Source organism: Schistocerca nitens, chromosome 10 (genome assembly GCF_023898315.1).
Source record: "Schistocerca nitens isolate TAMUIC-IGC-003100 chromosome 10, iqSchNite1.1, whole genome shotgun sequence".
NCBI classification, from domain to species: domain Eukaryota; kingdom Metazoa; phylum Arthropoda; class Insecta; order Orthoptera; family Acrididae; genus Schistocerca; species Schistocerca nitens.
In genome coordinates this window covers 80451591-80466220 of record NC_064623.1, presented here as the reverse complement: position 1 = coordinate 80466220, position 14630 = coordinate 80451591, and the positions used below count along the sequence as shown (strand labels likewise).

At 43.1% G+C, this 14630-nt stretch overlaps 1 protein-coding gene across 1 annotated transcript in view; it reads right to left on the bottom strand.

Annotated features, from left to right (window-relative positions):
* Positions 1-5910: 5910 nt before the first annotated feature.
* Positions 5911-14630, bottom strand: part of LOC126210357 (delta-like protein 1) — a 114000-nt gene continuing 105280 nt past the window's right edge. Inside the window, exon 7 of the mRNA XM_049939572.1 lies at positions 5911-6437. Coding sequence (XP_049795529.1) covers positions 6202-6437 — 236 coding nt within the window. The 3' untranslated portion in view covers positions 5911-6201. The remainder of the gene's footprint in view (positions 6438-14630) is intronic.

The following is a 14630-nucleotide window of genomic DNA, read 5'->3' as shown; positions in this document are numbered from 1 at the left end:
TCGCTAGGTCGAGGACGGTTAATTCGGCTGATAAATATGTTGAGTTTTTAATTGATATTCGCAGCGTCCCAGATGCGGAGCTAGCAGATTCGTCAAGTACTCCGCTACTTTTTATGTTGGTTAACTGATAATGAATACGATGAGGCGGAATGGCGGCCCATCCTTGTGGACCTCCGGTAAAGCATAGGCAGTAGTTGGTCTGAGTGCCTGTGGGAGAAGATACTTGACCACACTGCCTTCCACCGAAGAGCGTTTGAGAAATCCTCATCTTTCTCTTATTATCCTCAATGTTGGGTCATGTGGTAAGTTCAGATACGTGTCTTCGTCCAGTAGTGCGAAGATATTCGTATCATAGTCGGCATATTCCATAATTACGGCTGCATTGTCAGCAGGAAGGGCCCCAGCACTTTCATCACTGCGTAGTGCTCGTAGGCCATTCCGCTCAGCGCTGGTCATGTTGGGTGCTGGTAACTTTGCGTCTGTGAGAACATGGCTCCTTTCACGTATTTCACAGACAGAAACGTTCCGCGGCGCAAGAATGATATCGGACGCTGATAACCTGCTGCTTGACCTGGGATACTTTCGCAGGCTCATCAGAAGGAACGGCAATAACGTTCATCAAATAAGTGATTTCAAGCAGGATCACAATAAGGCCGCCTACAAGAAGCAGGAAAGAAACTTGTTATTTTGCCATTCTGTGGCTCCATGGATATGTATCTTTCATTCTGATTACACGTTCACGGATAATGAAGTTTTTATTTATGTATACCACAGACATAACAACTTGACAAGCACATGGTCAGGAAAGGAAATGTTCGTTTTGATAGATGTAACGTAGGAATTGTAGTCACGTCCATCATTTTTGTAAACAAACTGTAGCGTTTGTGAGCCAAATAAATCTGACAACCGCCACTGGAGAGTGCAGAGAGCACAAAATCACATCAACCAGCTCATGCTGTCTCTCGTGAAGTGGAGTATCCCGTCCTCTTGGACATCAATGTTGACTGCCTCGTCCCGTGTGCCAATGGCTTAACATCCCTAATGCCCACTGCCTTGCCACTATTGAACACTACCTTTCTGAATGCCCAACTGATTCCAAACCAACAACCTCCTTCCTGGTCACCATGCCCCAAAATTATTGCACCTTTGAAGGCATCATCTACAAATAAATCTGTGGTAAGGCAATGGGCACCAGCCTGGCGTCATCCTACACCAATCTAGTCATGGACCATCTAGACGAGTCCTTCCTAACCATCCAGAACCCCAATTGCCTTACTTGGTTCAGTTTCACTGGTAGGACCACCAAACACAATGTTCTTCACATCCATAACTGCTTCACAGACTGTGCCATCTGGATCCAGGTTTTCTCACAGTTGGCAACTCTTCCTGCAACATATCCTATGTTCCTGTAATCCCCCTGGCCTCACCCTTTGTTAGTATCTGTCCTTCACCCACCTATCCCGTTCCCTGCTCCCACTCAAACACTACGCAGCCTTCTATCCCACCAATGCCCACTACCTCTGTTTCTCTTCTTTTCCATGCCCCCTAACCTGTCTAACCTCCTGACTGCACCTGGCTGCCCTACTCTCTTATCACCATATCCCTACATGCTCCCACAAGGAGCACTTTACTGTGGAGCAGTACTTTACTGTCCCCCACTCCTACCCACTGCCCTTCCCTCCCCATCGTAGCCTGCTCCTTGTCCCCAATACCCACATTGCTTCTCCCATCATGCACAGTTGTTCACAGTATGGCATCGTTGGATAGAGACAATGGTTACATGTGTGAGTTGTGTTTGCATAAATGTATGTGTGTGTGTGTTGTCTACTTTAGAAGGTGTTTGTTCTGAAAGATCAATGTCTTGTAGGCTTTCTGTCATGCTTGTGTATGAATCAACATCTCTCTATATGGTCAGTACCAATCCATCCTTTTCATAATACTGTCATTATTCCACCCTGATTTTCCATTGTTTTTAAGAAGAATTTCATAGAGCACTGAAGTACCCAACTCAAAACAAGCTCCATGTCATGTGAATCACTGCAAAAATTTTATTTTTTGGCTGCTTTATTAAAGAATCAATAGACACACACAAAACAGAAAGTCTGATGAACTGTGATAGTGGTTGCCAGAGGGATACTGTATGGAGCACCATCATTTCCATGATTTGGCTCAAACAAGAAGACAGAGTAAGCCAATGGCCTCAGTAAGTGTCTACTCTGAAGAGAGCTGAGTTCCAAAACTCCACCAATGACAATACTGCTGCCACACAGTGTGGTTGGTCTATCACCACAACCTAAATTAATGTGCTGAATACATGCAGCCTGCTAATAAACTGTGAGATGGGCTACATCATTGTCAGCATTCCATTGCTATCTGAAGATAACTGGCAAGTGCCCATTCCAAACATAGTGCAGTGCAGTGAATGATTACCAGCCACAAGCACAAAACTTCTTTGAATGATGAGATGCTGATTTGTTATGCAGAGTACAAAGAATGGAATTTATTTCCTTAACCATGCTAAACGTAATCAAACAATGGAAACTCCAAGTTTGAATACCAACAATATAAGGAAAAGATAGATTGCTACTTACCATAAGACATGTGGAGTTACAGACAGGCACAAAGATAGACTCTTACACATTACAGTACATTTTGATCAAAGCCATCTTCAGAAAAAGAAAGATGCAGCCATTCATTCACACAAGGAAGTATGCATTGCACAGAAATGATTGCCATCTCTGGCAGATCACAGATCTCAGCTACAGGAGACAACAGTCGTGTGTATTAGGTGTGCTTCCTTGAGTGAATGAATGTGTGTGTGTTTCCTTTTCTGAAGAAGGCTTTGGCCAAAAGCTAATGTGGAAGCGTCTTTTTGTTGAGCCTGTCTGCAACTCAACATGTCTTCTTTGTGGTGAGTAGCAATCTATCTTTTCCTTATGTACATGGTATGCTAAACATAAGAAAGATATCAGGGTAAAAATAGAAATTTGTTATTTGTCAATAAATTTCATTGAAGCACAAGATATGGCTCTTCTTCTTCTTCTTTTTCTTCCAGTGGTGCTCGATAAGTAGGAAGCTGGAGATATGATTTCAGCAGCATAAATTCTAACATAGAGTTTTTCAAATTTCAGAATGAGTTACTGCTTTTAATATATGTTGGCACTGTAAGAAAACCAATAAGACCATTTGATTTTTTAATAAATGCACAATTTTAGACTTTATGTTCTCCAGATAACCAATCATCTGTATTTCAGTCATGACTGTACCAGTACATAGTATCTCTGTATTACACTCCTCCACATGGTTTGTAAAAACTGAGATAATTAATAGGTAGCTTGATGGACAGTGGCATCCCCCTGTGAAAAGCGATTGATAACATATGCTCTACAACTTCAAAACATTCTGAGAACAGTTTCAGTTTTAGACATATAATAGAGTAGTTGTAAATATGGGTAATGTGTTCATTAAGCAGATCAAGATTTGAAGCATGACTAGGATGTTAAATAATCGTAATACAGCTTTTTGTCGTTGTTTTCAGTGTGAAGGCTGGATTGATGTAGCTCTCCCGCAACTCTATCATGTACAAGCCCCTTCATCTCCGAATTACTTCTGCAATCCACATCTTTTACTTTGAGTTTTCTCACTGTATTCGTCTCTTGTTCTTACTCTATTATTTTTACCCCTCACATTTCCTTCCAGTTCTGAAATGGTGATACCTTGATGTCTCAGAACGTATCCTATCAAACAATCCCTTCTTTTAGTCAAGTTATGCCACAAGGTTCTTTTCTCCCCACTTCTATTCAGTACTTCCACATTGGTTACATGACCTATCCACATAATCTTCAGTGTTATCCTTTAGAACCACATGTCAAGAGCTTCTAACCTTTTCTTGTCTGAACTCTTTATCATCCATCCACATCTCATTTCCATACAAGGTTGCACTCCAGACAAATACCTTCTGAAAAGACCTCCTTACATTTAAATCTATATTTGTTGTCAACAAATTTCTCCCTTGAGAAATGCATTTCTCGCCATTATCAGTCTATATTTTATATTCTCTCTGCCTCAGCTATCATTAGTCATTTTACTGCTCAAACAGCAAAACTTACTACTTCAAGTGTCAGATTTCCTAATTTAATTCCCTTAGAATCTTCTGATTTCACTGCATTCCATTATCCTCGTTTTGCTTTTGTTGATGTTCATCTTACATTCTCCCTTCAAGACACTGTCCATTCCATTCAACTGCTCTTCGTACAGAATTATAATGACACCAGCAAACCTCAAAGTTCCCGAGATGCTAGAGTTGGCGGTCATGTGCGCATGAGGTGAGCTTGCTTGTTTGTATGAATGATGAAAGCTGTGACCAAAAGCTTTATGTAAGTGTCTTAATTGTGTCTGTATGCAACTTAATGTGTCTCCTTTAAGATAAACAGCAATCTGTCTTTTCCTATATTGTTGATATTCCAACCTGTAGTTTCCACTGTTTGATTAAACATCAAAGTACTTATTTCTTCTCTCTGAACTTTAATTATTTCTCCAATTTTTTCTTTTGTTTCCTTTACCAATTGCTCAATGTCGAAACTGAACATCATGGATAGGCAACAACCCTGTCTCACTTCCTTCTCAACCAATGCTTACCCTTCATACCACTTGACTCTTATAACTACTTTTGGCTCCTGTACAAGTTGTATAAAACAAAATTGCCTTTCACTCCCTGTATTTTACCCCTGCTACAATAATAATTACAAATGCTATGTTGCAATTGACATTGTCAAAAGCTTCCTCCACATCTACAAAAGTTATAAACATTGATTTGCCTTTCCTTAACCCATCTTCTAAGTACAACTTAGCAGTGATAGATTCTGATGACAGATATTTCAGATTTCTCAGATACATTCAATAAGAAAACTTCCTTAAAATCACATAGATTGGCAGGAAACTATACAGATTACCAAAATGTATTTACTCACTAATAATGCCAGCAATGTATAACTTACCAACACCTAACACCTGGAACTTTGAGTTAGTGAAACATTTTAATGGTATGGAACTTTGTTCATCTTTTCTGAATCTCTGTTCTGCAAATTAATAAAATTCTTTTTGATATTATCAAAAAGCCAAGAGGAAATATTTTCCTTTTGCAATTTTTGTTGTTGTGAGTAGCATGTTGAGAGAGAGGGATAGGCTTTGATATCTTTTTCAGGTTTCATTGTTTCCAATCCTTTTTATTCAAATTATTTATCCAGTGAGTGGGCTTATTTCCTCTAAGTTAACTAGTCATTGTAGTTTTTGTCTCATGAGTAGGTTCAATTTTGTGTGGTCGAGCTAAAGCTTAGATGAATTTTTCTTGTCCACAAATTCTGAAGAACATTTACTCCTCTAATTATAAATCTCATTTCAACAAATATTTTAATTTTCTCAAATTTTTACAGTCATAAGATGAAGTCTTGCAACAATATAAAAATAAATAACAAAATAAAAAATAAATAATTTGAAATAAATTAATAAATCAATCAAATTTATACATTAATAAATAAATTAAATATAAATAAATTAAATAAATAAATTCATAAGTTAATTACAATACATAAGCTAAACAAAAGCATCTACACAAATAAATAACAACTGATTCACAAACAATCATGTGCACAGTTTAACAAAAACTGGAAGTGCTGATCTTTCAGCCAAGATCGTTGGAAAATTAAAACTACTGGAATGCAGTGTCTGCTTTTGAAGAATCACAGATTACTGTTACAATATTTGAAGCACATAAAATTTGTTTCATAATACTACAAAGCATCAGTGACAACTGCAAACATGTGATTAAGCTGTAAACACACAGTTACGCAGGTAGAAGGGGGGGAGGGGGGGAGGAGGGAGCGGGGGGGGGGAGAATAATATACGTATAATCACATTAAGGCCACAAGATCAAAATTTAGCCATGTTCCAAAACGGCTGGGTGCTCATGATTTAATTGTTACAAAAAAAATTTTTTATTGCTTTCTGTATTGCTGAGCACTTATCCCACAGAAATATTGTGACAGCCTTTTCAAGATTCCATGTTTCATTCCAAAGCCCCATCAAGTTTAATTTAATGTTCTTTTTTATGTTTCAAAGGACTTACACTTTATATATTAAAATAATGGTCTTCAGAAAAAAAAAACAGTATTACATATCTGATGGAAGAAATTGTGATATTTCTTAAGCAGCTTCATTTTCTTCCTCAGGTGGTTCACCAGGAAGTAGGGATGTAGGTGGCTTCATGGTGGTAGTCATGTTAAGCATGGACATTGCTGTGGTGAACTTTGATACTTCACAGTTACGGCCAGTGAATCCCTCGGCACATATGCAGCGGTAGTTTCCATCTTCCTCTGTCAGGCTGATACATGTTGCACCATTTTCACACAGATCTTCGTTTTGTTCACAGTATGTGAGCTCTAAAAGGAGAGAGAATCAACCTTTCAGGACATTTTGAAGTGACAAAGTTAATGTTGATAAATGAAGGCTCTTAAAGAAAAACTAAAGTTCCAGTTACTTTTTAATCACATCTCATACAGAAAGTAAGTTAAATTGGGATGAGTCTTACAAAATTTTATTTCCATGTTAAAATTTACTTCCTACAGTATATACCGCATTAATCATGGGAAATGGAAAAATATACTAAATTGAATAGCTCCATTGCTATAATGCTACTACTAGCATAAATATTTCTTTTTTCTTTTTTACTCTCTTCAATACATAATACATATATGAGGTAGACTGAAATCTCAAAATTCTTATCAAAGTGTCTTCAGTGTAATGAAATGTGCATATGACCTATTTTGGAGAGGAGTCCCCTAGTGGTGAATTTAGCCACCTGGCTAAAGTCTTTTTATCCGGAGCCACTTCGATGACTTGCATGTTGATGATGATGATGATGATGACAACACAACACTCAGTCCCCGAGCAGAGAAAAGCTCCGACCTGGTCGGGAATTGAACCTGGGCCCTTCATATGGCTTCAGCCATGCTGAGTGCTCAGCTTCAGAGGTGGGCTTTTGGTAAAAAAAAAAGAGATAGAGGAAGGGAGAGAGAGAGAAAGGAGGGGATGGGGATAGAGAGATTAGTAGATGATATAAAATTTAGACAAACTATAACAAGAAAAACATTTCTGGAAAAAAGGAATTTGTTAACATAAAATACAAATTTAATTGTTACTAAGTGTTTTCTGAAGATATTTATATGAAGGCATACCCTTATATAAAAGTAAAATGTTGACAATAAGCAGTTCAGTCCCAATGGAATAGGAGCTTTTGAAATGTGGTGCTGCATAAGAATGCTGAAGATTATACAGGTAGATTAACAAGTGAGGAAATAGTGAATCAAATTAAGGAAGAAAGAAATTTGTGGCACAACTTGGTTACAACTGATTACGATGATGAACCAAGGACTTGTTAATTTCATTGTGGAGGGAAGTGTAGGCTATAAAAATTGTAGGACATTAGGACTCAAATAAAATCAGCAGGTTTGAATGGGTGTATGTTGCTGTGGTGATGCAGAAATCAACAGGATTGTGCAGGATACACTAGCACGGCGATCTGCATCAATCCAGTCTTCCGACTAAAGAAGGCTCAAGCCACATAGTTTGCAGCCTGCTGACAACAGTATAAGTAGTTTGCGTAGAACGATTTTATTTTTAAAAATATTCAAAATTTACTATTTCTGAAAATCATGCACATTTAAAATTCTGACCTCACTAAAAGTTCTGTTTTAGGATCGATGTATCTGTTTCAAATGCCCTCATTGGTATCTTTTCTCATATGTTCTGGAGATGGTGTGGTCATGAGAATATCTTTATTGAAAATTATTGTTGTCATAAGAATTCAGGGATGCTTGAATCATCAAATATAATCCTTTTGAAATCTGGTGTTATTACCTTGTAGTCCAAACTCCTCTATTTCCAAAAGTGTATACTTTTGCTACAATAACTTTTAGGTTAATGAAATATTTCAGTCATAAAATTTCAATTTCCAGAAAAGTCTTGTAGTGTTTTGCGAAATCATGGATATAATCCACATTTGGAATATTGCTACATGAAACAGAAACCATCATTTAGACAAGCAGTAGTCAACCTGGTCCCTACTGCCCATTAGTGGGTAGATGATAGGGGTTTTACAAACATGTTCATAGGTTTTCATAAAGTTTTGAGAAAGTGTAATTGGTAAGTTCTACTTTATAAATAACCATTACTCAGGAAGCAGGGTATGGTTTGAAAATTTTATGACACTGATACAAGAGTGAATAGTAGATAAAACAAGTTGACTACTACTGATTTAGACCATTCGAAGGATATGTAATCCACTGCTAAAGAACATTTGGTAACTTCATTATCTAATGTATATTTGTATCAATTCTCATTCATGTTGTTTATGTTACATTTGAAAAGTAATGACTCTATATTTTAAAATTTTGTGAACCCGACCTACATGCATATTTACAGGCTGTCAATTATTGAACTATATGAAATAAAACTGTCATAACGTCTGAATGGTTTGAATTATGATGTTCAAGCTGCATGGTTGACTAGATGTCATGATGGGAATTAGTAAGCGCATTGTTGTTTGGCTTAGTGATAAAGCCCTCTTTCATCTGGATGAGTTCATCAATAAGCAAAATTGGCGTATTTGGGGAACTGAGAACCCGTATTTCATGATCAAGAAGATGGCAATTTGACTACTGAATGGTACGTGAAGGTTTTGGAAGACGATTTCATCTCCATTATCCAAAGTATCAGCACTACCAACAGAGATGTCCAGTCAAGCAGTGAGATCCCCATCCTTCTAGGCATCCCATAATTGGAAGTAACAACTTTAAACATGCCACAATCCCTAAGACAACATTCAGCTGCCTCAAACATTTTCCTATCAGAGCACCTGGATTCTAGAAATATCTCCGAGCACTGCCATTACGTAAATCCAGACACATGGGCATCTGCCAACTCCACATTCACGTACATTTCCATTGTACTGTACCAGAAACAAGGTCTGTGATGGGTATCAGTAAGTAGTTGAATGCTGCCTAAGTACGTAATGATCACTTAAACAGTTAGTGCTATGTGTAAGGAGGTCAAGGAAGTGAGTCACAAATCAACACAAGCAGTGATGGTAGTCACATGTCACATTACCTTCACTGATGTAGAATACCAAACTCTTTATCAGTTACAGTCAAGAATACATTCTGAGCATATTGCATAAGAAAGTGTTTCATGTTGTATGCTTCTATGTCTTGTGCCTGTGTGTTTTATTTGATTAATATATTGTGAAGAATTGTAGAAAATGAGCAAAATCAAACAGTAGTTCCTTCTTTAAACCATCACATAAACATCAAACTGACAAATATTGAAATAAGTGCCCACAGAATTGAAAAGTAACTGAAATCAATTAATGGAGAAAAGGTGACTGGACCTGAAGAGATATCAGCACTTGCTCATCTTCTAGCTGCAGTGCATCATAGATCACTGGAGGAGCAAAGGATTGCTAGTGATTGAAAACAATGCAAATTATTCCCATTTTTAATAAGGACTGCTGAACAGACAGGCAAAACTATAGGCCTACACCTCTGACATTGTTCTCTTGTAGAATTGTGAAACACGTTTTGTGTTCATGTATTAAGACACTTTTGGAGACCAAAAATCTCCTCTGAAGGAATCTCCATGGGTTCTGAAAACAATGATCAAGTGAAATCCAGCTGCTCTGTTCATCCACAAAGCTCAGATTCTGGTGCCCAGGTTGATGGCTTGATCCTTGTCTACAGGAAGGCATCTGATACAGTTGTGCACTTCTTCCACCTACTGAACAACATATAAGTGTAAAGAATATTTGACCAACTGTGTGATTGCACTGGGAAGTTTCTAGCAAACAGAACACAGCATGTTGTTCTCAAGAAGAAAAATCTTCAGACGTGAAAGTAACTTTGGATGTACACCAAGGGACAGTTATAGCACCTTTTCACAACAAAAATAAAGGACCTGAACGATAACAACAAAAGTTCCATAAGGTTTTTCAAAGAGGATGCTGTATTATACAGAGAGGTTGCAACATTAGAAAGTTGTATGACATTCAGGGAGACCTCAGCTCTGTGTCCATCATTATGGTAAGCAGCAATATATTGCTTTCATAGTGTAGTAGCATGGTTCACGTTTTCCGTTGCACTTCAGAGTAGACCGGGAACTGTCTCCTAGGCATGCCCAATGTGAACTGACTGAGCATGGCCCATGCTGCCTGAGTTGCTGTTGTTGTTCCGCTGGCAGAGCTCGCGGCTGAATTGTCGCGCGTGCCCTCTGGTGGACGGGACTCTATTTGCGACAACTACCGTCCGCGACGTGCCGTGCCGGTGTGCGCCTCCCGCGATCTTTCTGGTGGCTACTGCACTCCTCCTCCTTCGGGGGGTGAAGCCACTGTGATCCACTGTGTCGGAAGGTAGAGCGTCGTGCAGTAGTGATGACCTCCACATCCATCGGAAGGCTGGAGTCGAGGGGATCTGCCAACCCTTGAGCCGGAACCCTCGAATACGGCTGGAAGTGACCCACACGAAGAGGCCCCCGTCGTCCCACCACCGGAACCCGGGACAGAACGGGAGACAGGCTGTTGAACTCTGGATCCAGGTCCACCCCGGGAGGGGCAAGACCCAGTGGCGGGGACAATGGGGAAGGGACGACCACAGGTGAACCAGCCTCCTGAGAAACCGGGCCTGCGAGGGGGGCCGGCTCTCGCTGGGGCATCGCTAACTAGGGCGATGCCGGTGCTGGAGCTTCTGGAGGCTGCCAAGGCAGTTCGGCGGAATCACAGGGGGGAGGGGTGGTAGCGTCCCCTGAGAAACCAACACAGGTTCTGGCAATGGGGAAGCCGGTGCCCGAGGGGTCGGATGGTGGGTGCCCAAACGTGGACGTAACTGATTTTGGTGACGACGTACCTCCCGGTCCCCCGTCTACAAGGTATAGAGCCGGCGGCCATTTCGGCGTAGGACCACCGCTGGTATCCAACGTGGATTGCGACCAAACCCACGTGCCCAGACCGACATACCCGGTGGAAAGCCGGGTACTCCATTTTGCGAAGACTGGCGAGGACCGGGCCGAAGGAGGTGCAGCAGAGTCCTAGGTTGGCGCCCGTGGAGGAGCTCTGCGGGGCTGCGTTCTCCCATAGGTGTGGTCCGGTATGCCGTCAGGAAAAACGTCAATGTCTCCTCCGCAGGAAATTCGTGCACATAATTTTTCTATCTGTGTCTTAAATGTGAGCACCATGCGCTCTGCTTCCCCGTTCGATTGTGGATGAAAGGGGGGAGAGCAAACGTGCCGAATACCGAAGCGCCTACAAAAATCCTGGAAGGTCTGCAACAAACTGAGGTCCATTGTCAGGGACCAGGGTGACTGGCAGACCTTCCACAGAAAAGATTTTTGCTAGTGCCTGGATTACAACCTCTGAAGTGGTTGAGGAGCAGTGAACCACATATGGAAATCGGGAATAAGCACCAATGACAATGAGCCAAAAGCCATTGAGAAACGGGCCCGCGAAATCGATGTGAACACGTTCCCATGCCTGGGTTGCAGGCGGCCATGAAGAGAACGCTGACCTGGGAGATGCCTGTTGGCTCGTACACTGGGAACAGGCGGCCACCAAGTGCTCAATTTCTCTGTCAATACCGGACCAGTACACATGTCTGTGAGCCAAGGTTTTAGTATGGAAAACACCCCAGTGCTCCTCATGTAATAACGTGAGGACTTCCCTTCGCAAGCTTGCAGGAACAACAACGCGAGGAGCTGTATCATCGGTAGCCAGAAGGAGAACTCCTTCCAAGACAAAGAGGTGGTCTCTTAGCACAAAATAATTACGAAGAGGGTCCGAGGCCCAGCCTGGAGGTCGGGATGACCACCCCTGCTGAATGAGGCGAACTACTTGCCGGAGAATCGGGTCAGCTGCCGTTTCCCTGGCGACTCTAGAACTAGTGATCGGGAAGCCATCAACCGCTTGGCGGGATGCCACATCCAAATGAAAACACATAATCTCCTCTCGATCGAACGTAGGATCCGGGCCCACCGGAAGACGGGAAAGAGCGTCTGCATTGGCATGCTGTTCGGTAGGGCGAAAATGAATGTCATAATGGTACTTAGAGAGGAACAAGGCCCAGCGCTGTAGTCTGTGGGCCGCCCTATCCGGAATCAGAGGCGAGTCCAAAAAACGATATTAACGGCTTATGGTCAGTGATTAACTGAAACTTCATGCAATACAAGAAAGGGTGAAACTTGGTAACAGCGTAGACAATGGCCAAAGCCTCTTTTTCCACCTGGGAGTAATGGGCTTGTGCGGGACTAAGAGTTTTAGACGCAAACGCCAGTGGCTGCTCGGAACCATCTGCGTTGCGATGGGCCAGGACCACCCCCACCCCATACTGCGAAGCATCTGTAGCCAGGACCAACAGCTTATGGGGGTCAAAAGTAGCCAAACACGGCGCTGACGTGAGGAGGCCTTTCAACGAGGTGAACGCTCGCTCGCATGCAGGTGACCAATCAAAACGAACACCCTTGCGCAGAAGGCAGTACAGGGGGCGGGCGATGGTGGAAGCCCTGGGAATGAACCGGTGGTAATAGGCAATCTTGCCTAAAAAAGCTTGTAACTCCTTTAGCGAAGCGGGCCACGGAAGGTCGATGATACCTTGGACCAAACTTCCTAGCGGCTGGACGCCGTGCTGAGAGATTGTGTAGCCCACATACTCAATGGACGGTCAGAAGAAGTTTGACTTACACAGGTTGCAACACGAGCCCGCGGACCTGAATTTGAGAAAGAGGGTGCGAAGGTTGTGCAAGTGTTCCTTCATGCTGCGGCCCGTGACAATTATGTCGTCCAGGTAATTAATACAATGAGGGATTGTCGACGTGACGTGCTCAAGATAACGCTGGAATATCGCCGGGGCAATGGATATTCCGAAGGCCAACTGCTGGTATTAGTAAAGGCCAAATGGGGTGTTGACAACCGCCAGCCGTTTCGAGTCCTCATCAAGAGGTATCTGATGAGGAGCCTCCGAAAGATCGATTTTCGAAAAATATTTGCCTCCCGCCATGGCGGAGAACAATTCATCAGCACGAGGCAAAGGATAGGTGTCCACCACCAATTGGGAATTAATGGTGGCCTTGAAATCGCCACAAAGACGTAATTTTCCCGAGGGTTTCCTGACAACGAGGGGCGAAGCCCATTTACTAGAAGAAATGGGAAGAACGACCCCTAGGGCTGTCAGCCGGTCTAGCTCTTCTTTTACCTGAGGGCGGAGTGCCAAGGGGAGCTGCCTCGCGCGTAGAAAACGCGGGCGAGCAGACGCCTTCAACGTTAAGTGAGCTTCAAAGTCTGAAACACGCCCCAGGCCCTCCTCAAAGATATCCGGAAAGTCAGAGATCAAAGATTCTAATGATTGATAGGGAACGTCTTCAGAGACCAACCGTATGGCGTCAGTGATAGAAAACCCGAAAGCTTGAAAGGCATCCAAGCCAAAAAGGTTAGCGGAGCTCGCATCACTGACAACAATAAAAGTAATTGGCCGAGTGACTGATTTGTAAGTCACGTCGGTAGTGAATTGACCCAGTAAGGGAATGAACTGTTTACCACAACCGCGTAGACGCCGGTAAACTGGCGCCAACAGGGGCGACCCAAGGTCGGAATAAGTTCGCGCCCGTATCAGCGTGACCGAACCGACACCTCGATAAAGAGTCTGTGTGCCGATGCGTCGGGAGCCTGGCCCGATGAAACTTCCTGAATGTCAACGTCCATGTCCTCTGTAACTGCTTCCTTCGATTCTTTCGAGGCTGAGCGGCAAACTTTAGCAATGTGTCCTTTTTTATTGCATTTGCGACAAACGGCCCAACGCTGGGGGCACTCCGACTGATCGTGATGTATATACACTCCTGGAAATGGAAAAAAGAACACATTGACACCGGTGTGTCAGACCCACCATACTTGCTCCGGACACTGCGAGAGGGCTGTACAAGCAATGATCACACGCACGGCACAGCGGACACACCAGGAACCGCGGTGTTGGCCGTCGAATGGCGCTAGCTGCGCAGCATTTGTGCACCGCCGCCGTCAGTGTCAGCCAGTTTGCCGTGGCATACGGAGCTCCATCGCAGTCTTTAACACTGGTAGCATTCCGCGACAGCGTGGACGTGAACCGTATGTGCAGTTGACGGACTTTGAGCGAGGGCGTATAGTGGGCATGCGGGAGGCCGGGTGGACGTACCGCCGAATTGCTCAACACGTGGGGCGTTAGGTCTCCACAGTACATCGATGTTGTCGCCAGTGGTCGGCGGAAGGTGCACGTGCCCGTCGACCTGGGACCGGACCGCAGCGATGCACGGATGCACGCCAAGACCGTAGGATCCTACGCAGTGCCGTAGGGGACCGCACCGCCACTTCCAAGCAAATTAGGGACACTGTTGCTCCTGGGGTATCGGCAAGGACCATTCGCAACCATCTCCATGAAGCTGGGCTGCGGTCCCGCACACCGTTAGGCCGTCTTCCGCTCACGCCCCAACATCGTGCAGCCCGCCTCCAGTGGTGTCGCGACAGGCGTGAATGGAGGGACGAATGGAGACGTGTCGTCTTCAGCGAT